At 42.1% G+C, this 22,670-nt stretch overlaps 1 protein-coding gene and 1 long non-coding RNA gene across 4 annotated transcripts in view; one reads left to right on the forward strand and one right to left on the reverse strand.

Annotated features, from left to right (window-relative positions):
- Window positions 1-12,091: 12,091 nt before the first annotated feature.
- LOC147142599 (uncharacterized) overlaps window positions 12,092-22,670 on the reverse strand; it is a 124,465-nt gene continuing 113,886 nt past the window's right edge. Inside the window, exon 7 of one of the 2 annotated variants that reach the window (XR_015088114.1) lies at window positions 12,092-12,300. This is a non-coding gene — a long non-coding RNA (uncharacterized LOC147142599). Of the gene's footprint in view, window positions 12,301-17,566; window positions 18,070-22,670 lie in introns of those variants that run through there. The other variant, XR_015088113.1, reaches the window with a different exon arrangement.
- Window positions 20,096-22,670, forward strand: part of tafa1b (TAFA chemokine like family member 1b) — a 102,001-nt gene continuing 99,426 nt past the window's right edge. Inside the window, exon 1 of one of the 2 annotated variants that reach the window (XM_086040480.1) lies at window positions 20,096-20,722. In XM_086040480.1, coding sequence (XP_085896606.1) covers window positions 20,643-20,722 — 80 coding nt within the window. In that variant the 5' untranslated portion in view covers window positions 20,096-20,642. The remainder of the gene's footprint in view (window positions 20,723-22,670) is intronic. The other variant, XM_086040479.1, reaches the window with a different exon arrangement.

A 22,670-nucleotide genomic window follows, 5' to 3' on the forward strand; every position in this document is an offset into this window, starting at 1 on the left:
ATCGCTGAAGCCTTTGAGCCCGTGGGCAGAAATGCATTTATTGTATTTCACCTAAACGGTCCTTTCATCTTCCAAACGCTATTGACAGCAGACAAGTAGAGAGAAAGGCAGTGGAGAGAAAAAGACAAACACATACCGACACCTAATTATTTGTCTTACCGCACCAATATGTATAGACGGGCTTCATGTTTACACATACTGCTGGGTGCACTCGCGTCTCATTCAGAGGAACTAAAGAGCACTGGAAGTCAGCCTCACAAATACAAGTACAAGACAGATTTGGATTTCACGCTGAGAGCAACTTGTGCCATCTCATCTGAACCCCACCCTCGCCACACACACACACCCATAGTTTTGCCATAGTCAGGAAGGTGCTTTTAGAAATATATTGAAGACGTTGGTCATAATAAACCATTTAACAAATTGCCATCTACAATGATTGGGAGGGTTTGCTGTTTTCATATTTATGAATGAAATATGATGACATCCACCACAAACATCAATGGAGCGCAAAATCTGTCTGTTTTGATCAAATCCACCAAAATCCCATTACACCACATGCGCCACAACTTAGACCTGCTTTTAGCTGGTTTTAGATTTAGTCTACTTTGGGTCAGCAAGAGAGTTCCCACAAAAAAAACCCCAAAAAAAAACACACACAAACATGGGGAGAACATGCAAACCTTGCACAGGAATCCCAGTGCCGAGTCCCGTAAACTGTGACAAAGACGTGCTCACCGCTAATTCATCATGCTGCCTATGCGTGATGTGGTTACAGCATCTGCCATAAACTTAAAAAGCGGTCCACGCCAATACTGGAAAGGTTACTGTAAAAAAAAAAAAAAAAAAAAAAAAAAAAAAGTCCATTTGCACAACAGAGTCCAACAACAGAAGTTGCGAGAGAGATCCAAATATACCCAGGCAATGTGTTACCAAATATGCAGGACCTATTTATGTCAGTGAGCATCAGTGCATCCCACTTACAGACTAACAGTGCTACTTTGACTCCTCCACACAGGCGGCCATTGCACACACTTCACATACATGAAACCAGACTTAGTGGGCAGAGGCTCGCATCCTCATGTTACCCGTATGGCAGTACATGGCTACATCGCTCCCTAAATAGGATGCCGACCTCCAAGGGAAAATAATCTCATTTGTTGTGACCGACTGAAAATGACCGTACAAAGAAACAAGGCACAGACATCCGCTGAGCGTACTTTGTGGTATTCGCTTATGTTCGACTTAGTTTAGATGGCTAAGGCTGTCTGGGAAAACTCACGGCGGAAGCAGACGCCGGGCTGTGATTCCCAACGCTAACTGCTTCTGGCATCTTGGGGATTTGGCTTGACTCCTCCCATCCTGGCACCGCTAAAGAGGATGCGGGATCCAAATCGAAATTCAGGATTTACTGCCTCGGCTCACGACGTAAAGGTTTATTACTGCCGCGTACTGCTTACTCTGACCTATAATGTTTCAGAGGACTCTTTCAATACTTTCATCTCCTAAATTTGACTTTTCCTTCTGACTTTTTGACATTTGCCAATAGAGGCACTTTTAATGCACGTCAGAGTGAAAGTGTAAATGATTCATAGGGACTAAATGATAGAATTACAATGCGGCCGTCCAAGTTTCAGAGTTTTCCTCAAAGCCTCGACACAATCAATTGAGGGACATGGGTTGTATTTAGAATACATGCTCCCCCATAGGAAATACTGTAAATTGATTTCTTATTCAATTCCATCGCATTCAATATTTCACGGAGCCGCTACGCTGCCGCTACATCCCAGTAACTTCCATTTCCAGTTTTACAGTCATCATCACACAACTTTCCTCTTTGCCATCACTGCAGCGGCGGCCGCGTCTCGCTCACACACACAAACGCAACATTCAAAATAAATAGCCCCCCCCCCCCAAAAAAAACACCGGTGGAGTGTGCAGTGGATTCCTTTGAATGCTTACTGAAATCTTTTCTTGTATGTTGGGGTCTCACTGGGCGTCTTGCATGACGGTGGTCAACGTGGCAAATTGGACGAATGGTGGATTTCTCCTGACGTTTTTTAACCTCAAATTCGCTACGTTCGCAAGCATTTGCCACTCGGTGAGTTACGGGCTTTAAGTTCTTGTGAGACTTGAGGTGCATCGGAATGATCTCATGAGATGGTGCGGTCGGATCTAAAATGTCTTCACACCTGCCTGCCAGCTTGCTTGTTATTTTTGCTAAAGTGCGGATATCAAAATCTTTAGCCCTTTGATTTATGCAGCCCCGAACACTTTGGAGAACAAAGCGCCCATAGACTACCGCTTGCCGCCTTAGTACAATGAATTCACCCTCTGCGTTTGAAAAGGTCATTAATGACGGGCTTGGACCCCTCTGGTTGAAACGCCGATATCGCTTCATAGGGCACACAGGCCTGAAATGGCTCCTGCAGTGCCTTTCTGTCAAACCCCGGAGTCCGTCACTTTCTCAACAATACCAAACAAAGCGAATCACGTCACCACTCATTTATTTTGATATTAAAGACCTGATGCCCATGAGCAACAAAGAGCAGGGGGAAAAGGTTAAATTATATGCAAAGTGAGTTGAGAAAGGCACGTACTTGGTTTTAGAAAGCTGTACCCGTGTTAGTCACGTAAACAATATCGCTCTGCCTTGTTCGATTCGAGGCAGGGGACTAAAAGAGCAGTACGGGTGAGAGGCAAGGTTAAGAAAAAATGCGCGTTTCGTTCCATGAAAAGAGATTGAATTCACACAGAAAAGTTCTGATTGTATATTGTTCTCACTGTAACGCATTATAAAATTTAAAAAAGAAAGCCTAGTAATGTAAAAAAAAAAAAAAATGAAATGATCATTTTAAGAACAGCAGGTGAAATAACATTTTTTAGGAGTGTATGAGTTACGAGTGTAATTATTGTTGGTGACGCCTTGGAGTGCTTCACTTACTGTAGTCATCTCTGCACAAGTACATCCTTAGAACATAAAATCCTGAAATATATATGTGTATATAATATATACGTATTCGTTTCTATTGGCATCAGCTTTCTCATAAATGTCGGTTAGCGTTGCGGCTCCTCTTGGTGCTGCTGCTGGTGATTTAAGAGAGTTGTTGCATTGAGGGGAGCTTCATGCATATGGAGATTCATTGGTATTGACATAACAATGTGCTTTTCATGTGACAATCTTATCAAGAACTGACTGGTGACACGGCAGTTTCAGGAACATCAGATCAAGGACATCAAATCAACGATTTCCAAAACGGTGAGAGCGACTTCGGTTGGAGCGGCTTGAAGAGGTGGAGGGCCTGCAGGAAAAGGCTAAGTATCTCAAATCCAGAGAAGAATAAGACAAGACAGGTATGCGGGGGGGGGGCTAAAAGATGGGGTAAATCTGCATTTCAATTACATGGACGCAATTGTTTTTATCTGGAGTGCAGGTTAATGAACCTAATTAGTCTTTGCAGCATGAACCCTCTGGCATGTCAGCTAATCGCTCGAAGCTTTAGATAGCGCCAGTCAATTTTAGCTTACCAGAGTGCCGGAGAAAACAAACACGGCCTTATCGGTCCAGCGAGCATCACGTTTGGGGTTTATATCAACAGCAGGACGTCTTTTGACCTACCAAGCGCGGCACGCTTGTCTCAAACAGCAAGCTTCGGCATCCTTTGGAACATCCAACTATAAACTTTAAATTGATCATCGCACTATGTTCATTTTTGCATGTATCCGACATTAAGTGTTGCCAGGTGTTCTTTTCTTGTATACGTTGTTGTTTGTAATCTAAAGGTGAATGTGGCTGTTGGGTTTTTATTTGCGGCTGTTTAAAATACTCATAAATACTCATCTTTTATTTCAAGATATCCATTTTTATGTGAGCGCACGACTGACAGGTGTGTCTTGTGACTTAGTTTGATTATTCAAACAATACAAATGGAATGCCTACAATCAATTTCGGGGTTTGTCTGTGAAGACTCCAAACTAGTCAGAGGCAGAACTGGGCATTCCATCCCAGGGACAGAACGGTTCGTTCGTGCGGACTTTGGGGTCATTATTCCAACACCTTTGGAGGGTTTGTGTGCACAATACACGAGGATGCATTATACAGCAACAATATTTAAAATCATAGCAAACTTCTCTGGGCTTTTGATGGTCTCATGAGAAAATGTTAAAAGTGATTGTTTTGTACTTTTGGAAATTGTGGCTGTCCGTGATAGGTGGGGTACACCCTGCACTAATCCCTGTCAGTCACAGAGCTGACACATAGAGACAGACAACCATTCACATTTACACCTAAAGGCAATTCCAAGTCTTTAATTAAGCTTACATGTTTTTCAGGGCCAACTGCTGGTTTGAATAATCCTTTGCAAAGCGCTGCCGTGGCGACACACTATAACTAAATGTGAATATCACTGAAAGACAGATGAAGCCATCACTGACACTGAGCTGAAATGTGCATATTGACATGGCTGATTGCATTCACGAAGACACATGCTGATTCAAACTAAGACAGGAATGGAAACGGAACTACAGTAAGTACTGAGTTTGGGTGGGTGCTGTCCATGGTGCTGAAGCCGCGGCATGTCATTTCTTGCATTTGCAACAATAAGTCCTTGAAATTGTAATTTTTTTTCATGCATTGATTTAAAAGCTTCTAAATAGCTACAGTGAAAATTCAAGAATAATACTTCTCTTGCTGAAACGTGTGGATATCTGCAATGTACTTCAACTAAAAAAAGCATAAAAGAGTAACAAAGACTGGCATAAAATATTGAATGCTTAATCATGGAAGAAAGTAATACATCAATCAAGAACATTTGGAGATCTGAAATTTGCCAGCAAAGGAAGGTCAGAACTTCACGGACAGCAATAAATTGCTCACAGATTGAGCTATAAAGCATCTTTATTCTTATTTTTTTTTTTTAGGTTTTTTCTTTAGTTTTTTTTTTTTTTTTTTTCATCTTTTGCAGTGAACCGACCAACTTGTGTAACGTGGGAAGGTTGGGAACCCCTTTTCATTGAATAACCTTCAAGGTTATAAATAGACAGCAATGTGGTTAGTATAGATTATTTATACGGTATGTGTGCTGGTCAATCTTGACAAGCTCCTGCTCATCAATCAATAGTCAGAACCACATGAGCATAAATCAAGTTTGGCAGTTTTGTTAGTAAATCTCCTGCCCTCCCTCTCCTGCGCTTGGGTCGACCCATCTTTTCCCTCCACACCACCACAACGAAAACCCGAATGTGACATTTACCATCGTAGCTTTCGATTCCGTTTAATGGTTCAGTGGCTTGTCATAAAGAGAGTATTTCAAAATTTCTCCAAAATGATGAGCCCTGTCGGAACACTTCACCCATGAAAAACAAATACGTACAAGCCAATTTATTGTTGAAATGCTATCTCATTGACAGTGTAGTGCTCCGCCTGCGTGACTTTTTCGTCATTTGACATGAATGAAGAGAAATTTCACTAAATTGCCTTGGTCGGTAATTATCCTTTTTGGGTCTAACATTACTGGTAGAAAATATGGATTTCTCATAGTTTTGTTTCAGCCATAACTAACAATTCCAGCCACTAAAATCTGATGAAAAAGTACAAGCGAAAAAATTGAGATAAAGTTACAGTCGAAAAGGGAGACATTTGATGCTTAAAATAGGTCAGAAGTGTTGTGACGTGCTACCATATGCTAAGAGAGCTCCACTATGCTGGTGCTTGTTGGTGTAAGGCTGTCAATATAGGGATGAATTCATCAGCTAGTAACAGGCATGGTCAATGCGGCATCCACACTCAAGGATTAGGTCAGCAAACTGGGGGGAAAACAACAACAACAAAACTATGTGCGTAAGATCTTAATTCCTATTGCTCATTAATAATTGAAATGATTTACTTAGGTTAAACTGACTTTCTTGCTCAGAAAGATTTAGTCCCCCAAAACACTCAAGGGAGAAGAAGTATTTTCGCAATAAGCACTTGAACAGTGCAAATTAATCATCTGAAAATAAAATTAAAAATGTTTATGTCCTAACATTCCCTACCACGGTTGTGCAATAAAATCCCATAACAGTCTTCTTGTTTGAAAACTCGCCTGTACAACGATTGATGGATGAAAACAGATTGTGGACGTTTGCAAATAATAATTAGTGCACTATTGATGAATGTTGATAGGTTGAAGAGATGTGACATGAATACATATTTTCATGGCTGCTGAGGTAAAATTCATTGTTTGGTACAATATATCATGCCTCACGTTTGATCACATAGATACAAGAGCAGCAAATCTAACTGTGACATTTGCGGGCTGCAGACATCATTAATGGCAGATGGAACACAAAAGTGGCTTCTTATTCTTGGACAGCATGACTGCTATGTGACAGGGGTGCGCACCATCGCAACTAAAGCTAAACATCCTCATCAAACTATTGTTTGTGTGAGCTCTCGCTTTCGCCGAGAGGGATTTGGCATCCTTAATTAAGTCTTCAGTGTCAGGAGGGGAACATCCGTGCTACTCCTCTGACATTTGAGCGCCAATGATAGAGGAAACCAAAAGTGCACAAATTCCATTAAATTCCATTAAGTGTGCAGTGTGCAGGGTGAGCGGGAAAGAATATGGGGCACCCCGGGGAGTCTTGAAGTAGTATTTCTTTGGCCTACAACATCTTCTTAGTGGGAAATTGAATCAGTTTCGCTCCTTCACTCCTGGCTCAGGAGTGTCTGATTTTAGCATAATATAATAAAACACAATATCATGTAACATGAAATAATATCAGTGTTGGGCAAACGATTCTACTTTAAATGCCACCAGAACAATGTAGCAAAATAAGCTACTATAAAATGACACAAGTTACTAAATTACAGCAAATGATAACCTAAGAATGTTTAATGACGATCTTAGCAATTGTTGTGTTAACTGTGTGTGTGGGGGGGGGGGGGGGGGTGGGGGAACGCCTGAATGTGTGTTGTTAAATTTCTGCTGGACATTTTGAAACTGAACGGGAGCTTAATTTTGGGCTTGCCCAGTAATCACCTAAACATATACCGATTCTGTGAGGACTCTATAAATTTGATGAATTTGTTAAGCCATGGGTACTCAAAAGGTTCACTGGCAGAGCTGGGGGGGGGTCCACGGGGGCAATGGTCACCCCTCCACCCTCACCCAAAATATATTGGCACCTCCCACGTGCCAGACCAAATAATAGATTTTGGGCTATTTTTGAGCTATGTTTTCCGGGAATCTTTTGCCACATTTCACTCAATTCTCCGCAGAAAACATATAATCAATCTCTATCTGCGTTTGCTGAAGAATTTATTGGGTTTGTAAATTTTTTATTTTTTATTTTGCGGACCCCCTGAGATATCCTTGGCCCTACCAAGGATAAATGTCTAGCTCCACCACTGACAAGTTTTTCGTCCTCTCCTATGCCGATGTCTCCAGCCACGCTTTTGTCATCCCACTCTGCTGCATTATCAGGCAATTTGCAGACATTTTCTTTCCGACACCAGCTCACGTGGATGCAAAACGTGATGCGCACGGAAAAGATGCTTTTAACGTTTAAAGCCGCCAGGGGAAATGTGGCTTCTGTGGACGCTACCGCCGTTATGTGATAGTTTCACTGCGGAAATCTATTTGATGTTGAAAACATCAACATTCTGACCACGCTACTGAGAAATGTAGTTAATTTACGGGCTGTTCCGCGAGTTGCCATACATAGAAAACACAAAGATGTTTTATGAAAACTATTTGTATTTATAAAATATGCTCCGCACGACTACCATCGCTTTGGAAACCCATTTGAATGTGTGTCCTCGAATGCTGGCACGCGGCCTTCAAATGCCCCAAAAGAAACAAATCAAGGATTGTAAAGATCGGGGAATCTGCCGGGCCGCCCCACAGGACCACACCCGCCAATTCAAGCAACTGGAAAATGCGGATCCAACCACTGACTCATATGAATATCATAAAGAGATGGAGCTTCATTTTACATGAACATTAACTTGGAAGTTACAATCCTACTTTAGCAGGGATTTAAAAAAGATGCCTTCCGTGGATGCCTCCGTGCTCAAGTATTTTGGGTTCATCCCACAGGGATGACAACCCATCACTTTTTGGAGGTACAGTGCCTCTTGGCTGGCCTGGGAATGGTTTGCTGTGGTGACCGGTGACCCAACTTCGGGCTACCATGGACACATTTATCGTGCGTGTTCACATACTTGGCCGATAAAGATGATTCTGATTCTGACAAAGCGGAAGAAGATGGATGCATGCATGCATGGATGGATGGATACATAAAACAGGAGGGTAATTTTCCAGCAAAGTTGATACATGTAGACATGTTCAAATGAAAATAAATAAATTGAGTGCAATTCTCCAGCAATCCTTCAAAGGTGTGCATAAATCTATCTTTTATATATTGATTTTACATGGAAAAGATCAGGCTTGACTTTAAATGAAATGGGTCGGCTGCTCTGCGCCCTAAATTTTCCAGAGCCTGGACAGGTTGATGCCACATTTACTGTGTGAAATATAATGCAATAAAATGTGGCTATTAAAATGGCAGTAGTTCTCTTTGATCCAAGCTCTTTGCAGTGCAGAGATTTCATTTGAGTGGCATGAGTTTTTTTTTTTTTATTGGCTCCTTCCAGATTTTGAGTAAATGACACTGAGTACTACTGAATACTGCACAAATATGTTGTTTGTACTGTATACCATCAGCCTTTGCACTGCCAACAGCGACTAAGACATAAAGAACACCCTATGACCGATCGAATGTAAATGGCTGCTAAAAATGCCGCGTATTATGTCATCCGTGTGTCCACTTGATAGCCAGGTCCTTGATATGCAGATCTCTGCTGTTACTAGAGACGCAACATCAAGTAGATGAAGGACATAAGCCTGGATGGAAAGCCACTGCGTTCCCCAGCCCAGGGTCAACTCTCTTGTGCCAGCTGACAGCAGATGAATCTCTCAACTTCCTAACAAGAAGAGCTTTGGATCTCTTTCAGCCTGCTGCTGATGACAGTGACCTTGATTTCCCTTTTTACCATCGTAACCAATCGCCAGGTTCCAGCACTGCTTTGCTGAAACAGAGCACTACTGAAACAAAACTGTGAGAGGAACAAGGAACGACTAATTTATTGGAGATTTTACCCAATTGCAATGTCAGAGGTTGTACATGACTTCTTAAAACGATTCTACAAATGAATTGGATGGAACAAGAAACAATGAAAATGGAGGCTTTGATACTTTGCCTCCGCATGAAAAGGACCGAGGCATTCATTTGACAGATGAACGTGTCAATAATGCGCAGCAACACTCCTGTACATTTCATAGCTGGCATAGTGGCAAGGGAAATGAATTCATTTGCAAGTGACCTTTGATGACACTTCATTTACCAATAAACCATTAATTATTCAGACCTCATGTTGAGTAAATATCGTATTATTCCTCAGGCAGCCTTGCCCATAGGCACGGATTACTTATACGGAATAGTTATTCAACAGGTGTGAACTGGGAGGTGAGACGCAATGTAAATAAAGTACACGGAAGAAAATATCGGCATTAAATCAACCGTCTAGTTATATTTGACCCCTTAAGGACCACTTTGTGTTGACAAGACTTTATATGAACTTCTGTGAGCGAACACGTCATGATTGAAACGTTCTCCTTCTTAATTTTCTAAGAGATCCTACGATCTCCGAGACTCTTTTGTCACCATTCCGAGTATCGGTCAATTTCGTGAGTACTGTCAAACAAATTTGCAGCAGCAGTCGTGAGCACTAACGAGATGTTAATGAGGCTTGGCCTTGTCAAGTTCATTCTGGAGCCTTCAGTACCACTTATTCAAAGATACAACCTGTGCATTCATGCCTATAATGAGTGTACGTAAACCTCGGACCGCGACTGTATTTCACCTTTGCACTGCACAGAATTGTTGCGTAACACAAGCAAAGGCAAACATCCTTGAGAGTACCTTCAACGTGGATTTCCTGGATTATTAGCATTTAGTATTTCTGCAAACGAAGCGTAGTTAATCAAAAAGGCCCGCAATGCACCTTGTTACATTTGCTTGCGTTTGTTTAATTCTCTGAAAACTGGGACTCCGTCTCTGATCAGCCTCGAGGACAAATCAAATTCAACCCTTTTAAATGGAGTGCACTGTGTGTGGTTCATGTGGCTTGCTTTGATAGATGAGTCAGGAGGCAGGATTTAGCAGGAGATTGGAGCTGATTACCGCCATGTTCTGTTCATTTGCACAGAGGCTAGTTAATTGACTGCTGACCAGCGATGCATTGAACACACACATCTTCTGCAAACCTCTGTGTGACCCCAGTCGGACCTGTAATATCGGAAGAGCAGCTCTTGTTCAAACAAACAGTTTGTTTCTATCCCCGATAGGAATGGGAGAAGAAGACGGGAGGGAGCGCGGGGACGGCGTCTACAGCCTTTTTCCTTTGTGATGTCGGAGGTTTTTCTTCCTGTCTGGTTAAAATCTGGAAGGAATTCTTGCTACAGTTCCACTATTTTTTTTTTTTTTTTTTTTTTTCCAGGGGTCAGTGATGACTACTAGACATTCATAAATGCAGAGACCTACCATTCCCCCCCACTCCGTCATTATGCTGCCATGCCGGATGACGAATCGATTTCCAACCACGGCAGTAAAAAAATGTTGTCTGTTATGCTGAATTCAAAGATTCCCCACTTTCAACATTGCACAGTTACCAGTTGTTTGAAGCCGGGCATTAGATTTCACTCATAAATGTTTTAAAATCCAGCAATATTTACACTCATCTACTTTTATGGCAAATCTATATTAGAACCATTAGGCGTACATTAGCGAGTGAAGTCTATTTGACCTAATCCTGGTGCTCATCAAGAAGTCAATGGCCTGCATTAAGCTGGCCTAAATAAAATCTATGGCCTAGCGATATTTTTGCACAAGTCACTTGAGTACTACTTTGGAGACCCACTCCATCCACCTCGGGCTAATTGGCACATTTATAACTTGAACACGATCCCTCTGTGACTCTTGAACCTCAGGGACCCAATCAATGCAGGCAGACCGAGAAGGCACACAAAGAGTTGGAAACAGAAAACAACATCAGAATCAAATTGTATCATACGGTAAACGGACGAACTGAAAACAGTACACGCAGACACGTTCGTCCTCGCAACTGTCGAACAATCCCGTGAATAATACGCACCTGTGTATAATGCGACCCTACCTCAAAATCTCACTTAAAAAGTTTTTTTTTTTTTTTTTTTTGAATAATACAGGTAGTTAAGTAGAAGCACGTGTGGTTAAAGACAAAACTGTGGCAGGGTTTACTTTCTGGACCTGGATTGGACATTTCTGTCAGATTTGCATTTTGGTGGTGGAAATGTTAAACGGGCAAAACTGTCGCACGGTTTGCTTTGTGTATCCCAGCAAATGTGCAAAATATTGGGAGGAGTAGATGCAAAAAGCAAGTCGATGTGACTTATTAAAGGTGAGATGAATGGCAGTGGCTGATTTTGGATTTTTAAAGACTGTGTCAGAAGGGCAAGGCTTCAAACATTTCCGTGGTCAAAACCATCACAACTACAGCTCCTCAACTGCAATCGTAATCATTTTCACACAATCTGCCGGCCAATCTGTTAGAGTGAATTTGGTGCAATTTGGGGTCTGAAATCTTGCTATTTATTGTTTGGATAGTTAACTGGCTTGTATTAAAAAACGCAGCACCTCTAAATGTTCATGGTGATGCCAATCTACTGTAAAACTGAATGAAATGAAGCAACCATTTTGGGAATGGTATTTGTGTTTAGCAGCACGCACTGATTCAGACGCCAATTACTAGAATAAAAACACAATGGATGCTTTCATTGTCGTTTACGTGCGCTCGTGTTACTTTCCTGCTAAAGTAAAATTTAGAGCAGCCCTGCTGCCGGTTGTCATGATAACATGAAGCGATACTGGCGTTGGCGCACCGCGCACCCGACGGGGCGAGCAGTGTCCCATTTACGTGAAAACGCACATCTCTAGAAAGAAGACGCTCAAGTACGTCTACTTAGTTTTTGTTTACTCTTAAAGACAAGTTTACAACATGGGCCCCATCCCATCCACAGAAGCTGCTTTAATAATTGAGCTTCGGGTGTTAACGCTGCGTTCTTGAGCTCAACTGCAATGCATGGAAGGCTGCTGTTCTCCTCCTTTATTCCAATTTCCAATGTTGTACTTCGCCGTCGAGGTGAAGTGAACAGAGAGACCCCTCGGCGACTGTGTTTATCTCGTAGTATCTTGCGTGTTCACACCACGTCCAAGGATCTATGGACAAGTAATCATTGCGTCATTTTATCATGGTTGGAGTTGCAAGAACTTAAAAACTGGGAGAAGCCGGTCTCTTCCTGCAGCGGTGCTGTCAAGGAAGGAGGATGAGAAGAGACCGGCTTCAAATACAAACGTCCGTTGCATATTTTTTTTAAGGGCTTTTACATGCTTTCCGTTTCTAAGTGGTTTGAGATGTGAAATGTCGACAATTGAAATGCAATTTCACGGACAAATTGACCCATGGAAGCCAAATGCAAATAGGTTTCGTCTGTTGCCAGGTTAAGTGGCCCAACAACGGTTGGCCAATATGTGGCGGAGTGCGGGCGGCTTTAGGTGCTCGTTCTCTCCCTGTCGCTTCTCCCTCAATGAGTTAGCCCCGGCATGAATATTAATGGTGACTGGCGAAGAGCATAGACCGGGTGCCAGTCAATGGCTTTTTGCTTGGCCCTTCGACAGCAGAGCTCCCCTATTGGGTTCAGCCTGACTTGATTCAATCATGTCCCTTGATACCCGGTGAGGAGGATGTAAATTGTCAATCAGGCCCTCTCTCCGCTTGCCATGTTTCCCTTTTCTGCCGTTTTCAACTCATCCATTCCAGTTGCTCATACTTTCAATTTTCTCATCCGACATACATTTACATCGGCCCTGGCCCTTGTTATGTGGTTATGGATTTGACAGGGACAGAGGGTTTAATGTTTACACATGATGCATGTTTCCACCTTATTATCGGTTAAAAAAAAAAAAAAAAAAAGGAGTTACCTGACTTAATTATTTCCCACGATTCATTCTCCTTTTTTTTTTTTTTTTTTTTTGGGCAGCAACAGCCAGGGTAATATATTCTGACTTTTTAAGGTTACCGGTAATATATTTATTTGATTGCCGCATACTGCAATCATATCTGAAATACTTTAATTAGAGTGTGACGACTAAATCTGCCCTGTGGGCAACAGGTGCAACCAGCTTCATTTTGGAAACATTTTATCAGGAGTGAATTCATTTGCATTTGCAATTCGTAATGCAAATGACAACTGAGAGGTATGCCGGGCTCTTCATCGAAACACATGGACTGAAAAACATTAAAAAACTGCAACATCGCTGCTTGGATTCAAGCTGCATTATCTCTGCCAAGATTATCGGTAGTTTTTAGCACATGTTTGGTTGTGGGCTGCTTTGCCAACTATATGTCATTAACAAAACTCACCATGGTGATTGGAGAAAAAAAAAAAAAAAAAAAGATCAAACTAAGCACACAAAGCCACGTTTACCAGGGATTTGCAATCAAGGAGGCAGGTGAGGCAAGGCCTCCTGGAAAAATTCAATCAAAAATCAATTTCTTTTAAATATTTGTTCTGATGTCTGTGCTTTGTATTGATTTTCTTTTTGAATCCAGTAATGGATGCTTCGTGATTTTATTGTTAAAACGGCCGAATTTGCATATGTCTTACCTCCAATTGGGAAATCCCTCACTAATTGGACTGAAGAGGCTTGTAGCTGATTCTCTCTTTCTCTCTCTTCATCTCCAATACAGACACTGTTGCTATCCAGTTAATCAAAGTGTAGACTGTGCCGGTGTTGATCATATTTGAATTTAAATGCTTTCCACTAGAAACAAATCCTAAATTGGATCCTAAATTGCTGCAGCAATTGAAGGACTTTTAACTCATTCACTGCCATTGGCGAATTTACTTGTCTTTTCACAGTCCAGCAATTCAATGCCAGGAATGTATATTCTTTTTAAATGGTTTCAAAAGGTTAGATTAAAAGAGGGTTTGAAAATGTCTGGCAGTGAAATGAAAGGAAAGTGCGATACGATACGTGGATTTATTAATATTGCACATTGATTGTCGTTTTAATGATTATCCGAGTGTTCATCCCCCATCAAAGAGAACAAGACATTACTGGCCCAGCTGTTGGCATACAATTAGCGGCGCTAAATTGCAAAGCTGTTTTAATACCCCGTAAATAATTGATTTTAAAGGGCAACAAGCCTTCCCCAGGTGCAAGTATCATAGTAGGAGTGATATACGGAAGCCCCGTTAAGAGAACGTTGCCATGGGGAAAGGAGGGGTCACAGTAAATACCGTAACCGCTAATATTGTCAAGGGGACTAAATGGAGTAAAGAGGAGAAAATTCTTGTGATTACGCCACTTCATGTTCATGTTTGACAGTTTTCTGCTATTCACCTGTGATCTTTCTCATCCTCTCTATGACCCAATGTCCTTTTTCTTTCTTGCTTTTTTCAATTCTGCTTCTTTCATTCTTGCTTGCCTGGCGGGCGATCGCTGAAAGGAAAAGTGGAATTGGATGCCTTCCTTGCAGTGCTTTCCTGTGAGATTTGTAAAAGGTTTTGTTTCGCAGGAGTGACTCCTACAGCTCACTTGCTCGTCACCAACGCCAAAAAGTCAACTCGCCACATCCTGCCGTCATTGCAGTGAAAACCAAAAACAATTTTGAGTGCATTGAGATAAAAGCACAAGGAGAGAAAGATTAAAAAAAAAAAGATTCATAACTGACAAGTGATAAGTGATGTAAGGGAAGCCAGTTCGGAAACTCAGGAAATTGTCCAAATGTGAATTTGTTGCGGCGTAGCGGAGCCACATGCTAGCGATACGTCACACATTCGTTGCCATGACTGCTGCTACTTCTTGTGCTTATATTTCTACTTCCACTTTCTTTTGGAAATTTTCAAATACTTTTGGTGAATTACTGCCACCTTCTTTATGGCTTGCCGTAAAGAAGGTGGCCACCGGCAGTGAGGCGTGACTTATTTTGCTTACATTTCCTCTTCTTTTGGTGCATGACCTCCGACTTCTGGCCACTGGTGGTCATGAACCAAAAGCATTTGCCAACCGGCAAAAGAAAGTCAACACGATTAGGGGAACGAAGATTTTTAATTTTAATATACTGTATACAAGTCGCACCTGAGTGTAAGTTGTAGGACCAGCCAAACTATGACTTATGGTTAAAAAAAAAAAAAACGTACTCCTTGCAGCCTACTTCATACACAATAAAGTGTGCAAGCATCAAACTTCATGACCCAACAACATATTTTTTGATAGACTGTAAGGACAACGGCACTTCACTTCCAAATGTCAAATCACAGCGAATAGCCATTTGCAAACAGTTGGCAACCTGTGCAAACTAGTTGCAGAACTCGGCGCATATATTTTTTGCCAAAGTCAGCTTCAGCTCACTCTCGACTAATTAGGACAAACAGCACAAAAAATGGATGCCTAGATCCTTTACCAGATGTGTGGACTTACAAGTGGAAAAGTCCCCAGCGATCATTTATTGGAAAATTTGATGAAAATTCTCTAAAAAATGATGTGAATTTTCCTCCAGTCACTTACAGGGGTCAGTAGTACACAAAACCATGGTCATTCCCAGTTATCCAAATCCTTGTCCTCACTCATCATCTCATCTCAACACAGCAAGGTAAACCAGAGGTTTAATCCCCACCTAGAGTTTGAAATCATCCCTCCTACTCGTTCTGGCTTTTTCTGCTTTTCTTTGAGTGATGTGGAAAGCAGCCAGCTGGGCCAAAGGTGACGGAACAGAATAATTCCCTTTATGAAACATTCCTCCCCTGCTGAAATAAAGCTAGCGTGAGGAAGGTGGGCATGTATTGGCTCTGTCCCTCAACAGCCTCAGCCCGAGATTGTAATGCTTTATTCACTCACTTGGTTAGAAGCCTGAGAAGCACAGCGCCGCCTTATCTTACAGGACTTGCCCATATGAATGCGGCGGGAGGGAGAAGGCAGAAATGTCTGAAAAAATGCCTGTTACTCATCAGTTTCTCAAGATCCTATCAATCTCTTGTGTTGTCGTCACAGACACATTCATGTCATGTGTTCCTGCATATATTCTGCCACTGTATGTGGAGGAGCTCAATGTGTCTCGAGTATGTGACTCATGTGTTAGTCATCCGTCCTGCTTCCCTCCTCAGCTCGGATAAAGCTCGCACGGCTTCAAGAACACAAGATATCCTGCGCGTAATGGAACACGTACCGCCGCTACGCAAACAGGATATTCAAATGAATGAAATGTTCTCCAAAAGAGCGACAGAAAATCAGACGTGGTCAGATTAAAGGCTCGTTGATTAAGATTTTGTATTATTTTGCACGATTCAATTTGGAATTCAGGGAGCGTCAGGCAAAAATTTACACTGGTCACAAAAATAGCGCTTCCTCGGTTTGATCAACAGAATTTGGTGCTGTCTGCTTCTTTTCTGGCCCATGTTGCTTTTCTCGAGTATCTATCCTTCGAAAAGTAATGACACTTTTCTCGAAATATATTGCATGTTGCGAAACGCTGACATTTGTCATTTTTTAACCTGATTTGTGAAGTGATATACTGTATTGGTGTGTGTTTTTCCTCCCTTGGTTTTCATCGCACCTTTAATCGCTCGCAATGGGACTGTTACTCTCAGCAGGTCCCCTGTCTCATCAGTTGAATACTGATATTATTGAGAAAAACATTTTCACAGGCGGTCCCTTCAGGCAAGGGGCCAACCCCTGCGTCCCTGTTCAAATTAGAATAAGAAGGAAAGGACATTTCCACTGGTCTCAGTTTTGTCGCCGCCAGCCTCTCTCTTGGCATAGAGTCAGGTTATAGGAATTTTCTCTTCCGTGTCAACCAGCAAGACAAAGAACCCTGCTGGGATGAGAATCGCTGACCTTCTTCAAACACAAAATCCACAAAAATTATGCGGAGGGTTTCCTATTAACTAATGAGCAATGGAAGCTTGTGCAAAGAGCTCCAAAGCACTTTTCTCTCCATGGCATATATGAAGCCTGACTTTGGATTACTCTGAAATTGAACACCCATAAGGTCACGCCATTTGGTATCGAAACACACAGCGGCAGAGTGGGCGAGTGGTTGGCACATACGCCTCGCTGAATTCATTCTGGGCTCAAACCTCCGCCGCAACATTCCAAAAATCGTGTATGTTTGTTTCATTTAAGACTTTTAAATGTCCTTAGGCATGATGTGAATTGTTGTAGTGGCCCCACAGCGTAGACCTAGTGTCCAGCTAGCTGGCCCAAAGTCTGGGGTAGATTTGAGCTAAAAATCACTCCGACTGAGGATAATCAGAATAGAATATGGGTGGACCTCAAACTATGGTCCCGCCCAACTGTTTTTTGTGCTCTTCATTTGGAAACTTCAATCTAAAACGAGAAACATGAACCGGGTCCTACAACAAGCATTTCTGGGAGGAGAAACTTTATTTATACAGCGCATTTCACAACAGCTACGGCTGGAACAAAGCACTTAACATTACAACGCCTGATCTTTTCCTCTGAGTAACTCTGCCTTCCTCTCAAGTGTTTTATAGCATTTGCGCTAAAAACACACAAGCCTGCTCATCAGTGAAGAAAAGCTTGCAGAGTTAGTTCCAAACGTAATCGTAGCCACGCCTTATAAAAGACAACAGCTCTGTCTAGCAAGGTTCATTGGTAGTTTGTTGCTGGAAATCAGGTCCAGCCGCCTGTTGGCTCGACTGAAAGGAGTGGAAAACACAGAGGGGGGGAAAAAAAAGAAGAGAGAAATAAATAGAACAACAAGAGCGGCCAGGTCCAAACACAGAGTTGGCCGATGATCGGTCATCGGTGGTTAAGCAGTTGCACCGTCTGAGGCGACAGCTGTTTGGAAATGATGGATGCCCCCAAGGAAGGAAAATGGGAAGAGCGGGACGACAATCCAAATTGACTGCGGAATGACTGTGCTCGTCCATTCTCCTGACACATGCCGCTTATGGTCTGGTGCTGAATAAAACAGGAGAACAAATCGAAAGCATAAGCGCAAAAAGAAGGGTAAAAAAATGTTTGCTGTCAAGTGGAAATCCTGTTTCCTGACTTGATTGGTTGATTCATTTTGACTTTTAAACATGAGATTATCCACATTTTTCTGCATCTTCTGTTCACATATTTAGCCAGCGTGGTTGAGAGGGTTACTTGAAAAATGGATTCCGATACAGTTACTAGTTACCTGTTCAAAAATCTAGTTAGTAATGTAATCCAAGTACTATAAAATAAAAACTAATGTAACTTGGTTGTTGGCCAACAAAAACCTTACAGATGAGCAACAGCGGTGACCAATTCTCCAATTGGAAAGCTTGTTTGACCAACTCGTTTGAGATCAAGGACTTGATCTCCCTCCCCACATTAAACATCAAATTCTGCAACATAATCCACATTTTTTACAGTGTAATTGTAATCGAATAACATTGTTTTCTGTAACCGTAGCATAATTATATTTTACTTTTTTGGGGGGATCCTGGATACGCAGCGGCAATACATCAATTCCCTTACTCCCTTAAGCCTGGTAGCTAAACAACCAATGTTGTTGGTTTATTTTACAGTGCCTTCAAAACATGAACTTTGACCGCACCAATTTTTGTCTGGGAATGGACTGGCCGTTGGGGAATTTGCAGATGATTACCACACCGCTGGCTTTCAACATGAAAAACATTCACAAGTTTAAATGTTTATCTGCTATATGCGCGTATACAAAAAACAAAACAAACAAAAAAACGTCGCTGTCCTGTGAAAAACACGTATATCCAATTTTTTTTTTTTTTTTTAATTTCACATTAACGTCTACGTCTTTAACGCAGAAAGCCTATTCACGTACAAAGCTAAAAACATAAGTGCAACCTACAGCCGAGTAAAGACTACTACTACTTTCATAGGTGGTCCAACTATGTGCAAGAACAGCTGGATTGCGGGGGACTCATGCTACAACACCTCGAAGTAGCACAAATGTAGTCTTCGACAGGCAATATCCGTACCTGTGTAAAGAGATTCAAGGCGATTTATTTGTTTGAATGATCAAAGGAATAGAACTCATCTGCAAAACAAACCGCACCTTTGGCAGTCACATGTTCCGCAAACTGTGCTCGGATGAAAAATGGCTGAGTTCAAACGAAAGAAGCTGTAGGAAGCAGATATGTCGATTATTTTCAGTCTTCTTCTGCAAAAAATAAATACATTGGCCTCACTGTTCGGTTTCAATACTTTTGGAGGAAAGTGTGAAAAAAGTCATTGGTACGATCTAATTTGTCTGAATCATGTTGCCTCCAAAAGCCCTGCAGAAAAATCATACAGCGCCGTCATTTGCATGTTCTCCCCAACACCATCATGGAACACTCCTCCATAATGCAGGCGAAACGTGTTGTGGCCAGGTATACCTTGCCATGAAAAAAACGTTTACTCTCACAATGTGAACCACTCACACATGCAGAAAGTCACCGAGGGATGCTCATATGCTCTTTCTGGCAGAGGCAACGGGGACTGGCCGTAAAACACAAATCCACACTCATCACTGCAAAAAAAAAAAAAAAAAAAAAAAAAAAATGGTCGAAAGAGCATCGCCGGCTGCTAATGGACCGTTTGCTGATTGCAAAGCTCTGATGAGGCACTCTGCCGCCTATTAAAAGTCCCGCGCTTGGAACATATTTCACTCTCAAGCCTCAAGTGCTGGAGGGTGATGACGGGAAGGGCATATTCACTCACCCTCTGTCCACACCCTCTCAGACACTTTGTGCGCATGGATTCACTCAGACGCGTTCTGATGAGCTGACGGCAAAACGTGCACGTCTCCTGTCGTTGCGGATGGGAGGCTCGGATGTAAAGGGTGGTGGGTTAATAAAGCCATGCTTCATTTGCTGATGAAGATTTGAGGCAGAAATGGGCAGTCTTACTTTAAGGCATTTGACTCAACTCTCAACTCTCTCTCTCTCTCTCTCTCTCTCTCTCTCTCTTCCCAGCTGGGCTACGTTGTAATACACACATGCTCGCTCACACAAGAGCTCTGCCTCTCCGATACAGACTCTCTACTTAGTGGCTCGGAGAGAGCACTGAGGCTCACAGCTTCTCAATGAGGGGACGCAGCCAAGAGAAGACAGAGCAGTCATTCCTCGGGAGCCTTCCGCTGCATGCGTGACAGGGAGTGCGAGGGAGGGTGGGGGTGTACCAAAAAAAAAAGAAGAAAAAAAAAAAAGCTCCCGGTCGTCACAACCTAGGAGTTCTACTTGCGGAGAGGACGGCACGGCGGGCTAAAAAAAAAAAAAAAGAAGGAGATCTCCACGTGTGGAGCTGAGAAAGCAGCTGACATGATGAGCCACCGCTTCCTCCATCCAGTGGGTGACACAGACCCGAGCTGGCTTTGGTGACTCTTTGTGTTTCCAAGGGATTCAAGGGAAGTGAGCAGTGCGCTGGACTATCCAGAAAAGAAAAAGAAAGGAAAGAAGAGAAAAGAAAAGAAAAGGACAGCCTTTGCCAGCGGTCTTTTGTTCCGGGCTCATCTGGAATTTCAGGAAGAAAAGGTTTCGACATGGATGAATTTAAAGAGGAGTGAGTCCGCTGGGGAGTCAGCCATTCGAACCGAGCCTTGGTCCTCCTTTAACTTATTATTCAGGTAAGGGTGTGGGTCACATTGGAGGGACGCTTCTGGGTTTTGGGATGGAGGGAGTGGGCTGAAATTTACAAGCTGCAACTTTGAGAAGCATTTTGACACACGCTGCTCTTAGACTGATGCGGTTGCAGGAACCAGAAGACGCGACTCAGTCAATCGGGTTAATTGTCACACAAATTCAATCCTGATGTGATGTTATGTGTTTAAAAAAAAGCAAAAAGTTTTCCTGCAGTTGTGAAGACATCTTGACAGTGAATGGGTCACTGCTGTTGTGGAGCTAACTGCAGTCCCCCCCCCCACCCATGAGTGTGATTACATCCACGCAGGTCCAAAATTTCACCCGGAATGACAAAAACAAAAATTGTGCTCTGGTCAAGGTGAGGCACTGACATCTTAAAAAAACGTCTTAGAGAGACGGTTGGTTCTATTTTGTGATGTATGTTTTTTTTGTTGTTGTTGTAGAAAGAGCTTTGCTTTCTCCTTGACCATTAAAATATTAGGGCACATGTGGTCCACTGCTGCACACGAAGAACTGAACATCCTTAGCCCTTAGCCAAAAAATGCTTTCGGATTAAAACAAAAACCACCTAACAGCAGCTCTGATTTAATCAACAAAGGCTCTAGTTTAATGTCTCAGAACCAACACAAGTCATTCTTGAACCTGTGTTTAAAGGGTAAAATGTTCTTTTTTTTCTTCTTTGTTTTGTCCTAAACTTTCCTCAACTATCAAACAGTGTCAATATGAAACCCTTCAGCCTCAGATACAAGTCAAAGGGGTTTAACTGCTTTATAAATCGTGTTTCAACATTCATAACAAATCAGGTCTGCTTTTCTGGTGCTATATTGCAGCCATTTCGTATATTTTCTATGATTCTATGGATGGTAAAATTGTGAAAGGCAATGTCCCATATCCAATGGAGACACCAGCTAATAAGACCTGGAACGTGCAGTATCTTTATTAAATCAGAGGTCAGCGGTGTCTCCATAAGTCAAGGCGGTGATAGAAGAAATCAGCAACAGCTTCTTTTCATAATCTTTTGATGATATGTATTTAATTTGATCAATGACATACAGTATGCAAAAAAAAAAATCATGCTTGGTTTTATTGACAAAGAAAATTAAAGTTGTCAGCTCAATATAGGGCCGATGTGAGTTCGCCCCAAAGGACTGGCTGGACCCGTTTGAATTGCTCACCAAAATATGGAAATCCAATTGTTGCTTTTATCCAAACTAGCTTGCTGACCACCGTTGAGCTGAATGTAAACAAGGTGCCAAACCCCCTCAAAATGATCTCACATGCAACTGCATGTCTACAGAATCAGGTGGTGCATGAGTGCAGGAAATACGTGTCACAAAAATAATAATGGAGTGAATTCTACCTGGTTGCTTGGACCTTTCTCTGGATGTTTTGCATTTTGCCCCCCCCCCCCCGTGCTCCAGATACTGCCGTTTCCTCCCAAGTTCCAAAAACTTGCATGAAGACTCTGAATTGTCCATACATAGGGGTGTGGATGAAAGTCTGTCTATGTGTGCTTGATATGGACCAGTCCAGATTACCCACAACCCTGAACAGGAAAAAAATGTAGAAAATTATGAAGACTGAAAATTTTAGGATTATTACTGAGTATGGGTCAGACATTGTATGTGTGTGACATTGAACAGATATGATTCTCTAATTGCATTCAATGATGTCCAACGTGGATTCTCATCAGAATACCTTTAGAAAAAAAAGTGATATAGACAATTGGCAGTAGAGCATGAATGTGTTGTTGATGTTTGAAATTTGCTTTTGAAGAAGTACACTTTGTGCTTGTCTCCATCGGAGATTTGGGAATGAAGCTGCATCCCTCCCCCTCCCAATTGGAACTGATTTTGAGGGCATGATGAAGGTGCTGCTGCTTGCTGCTAAAGTTGCAATTTGTCTCCTTTACCTCGCTCGAATTTTGGACAT

This window comes from Filicampus tigris, chromosome 9 (assembly GCF_054856515.1).
Source record: "Filicampus tigris isolate MCC_2025a chromosome 9, RoL_Ftig_1.0, whole genome shotgun sequence".
Classification (NCBI taxonomy): domain Eukaryota; kingdom Metazoa; phylum Chordata; class Actinopteri; order Syngnathiformes; family Syngnathidae; genus Filicampus; species Filicampus tigris.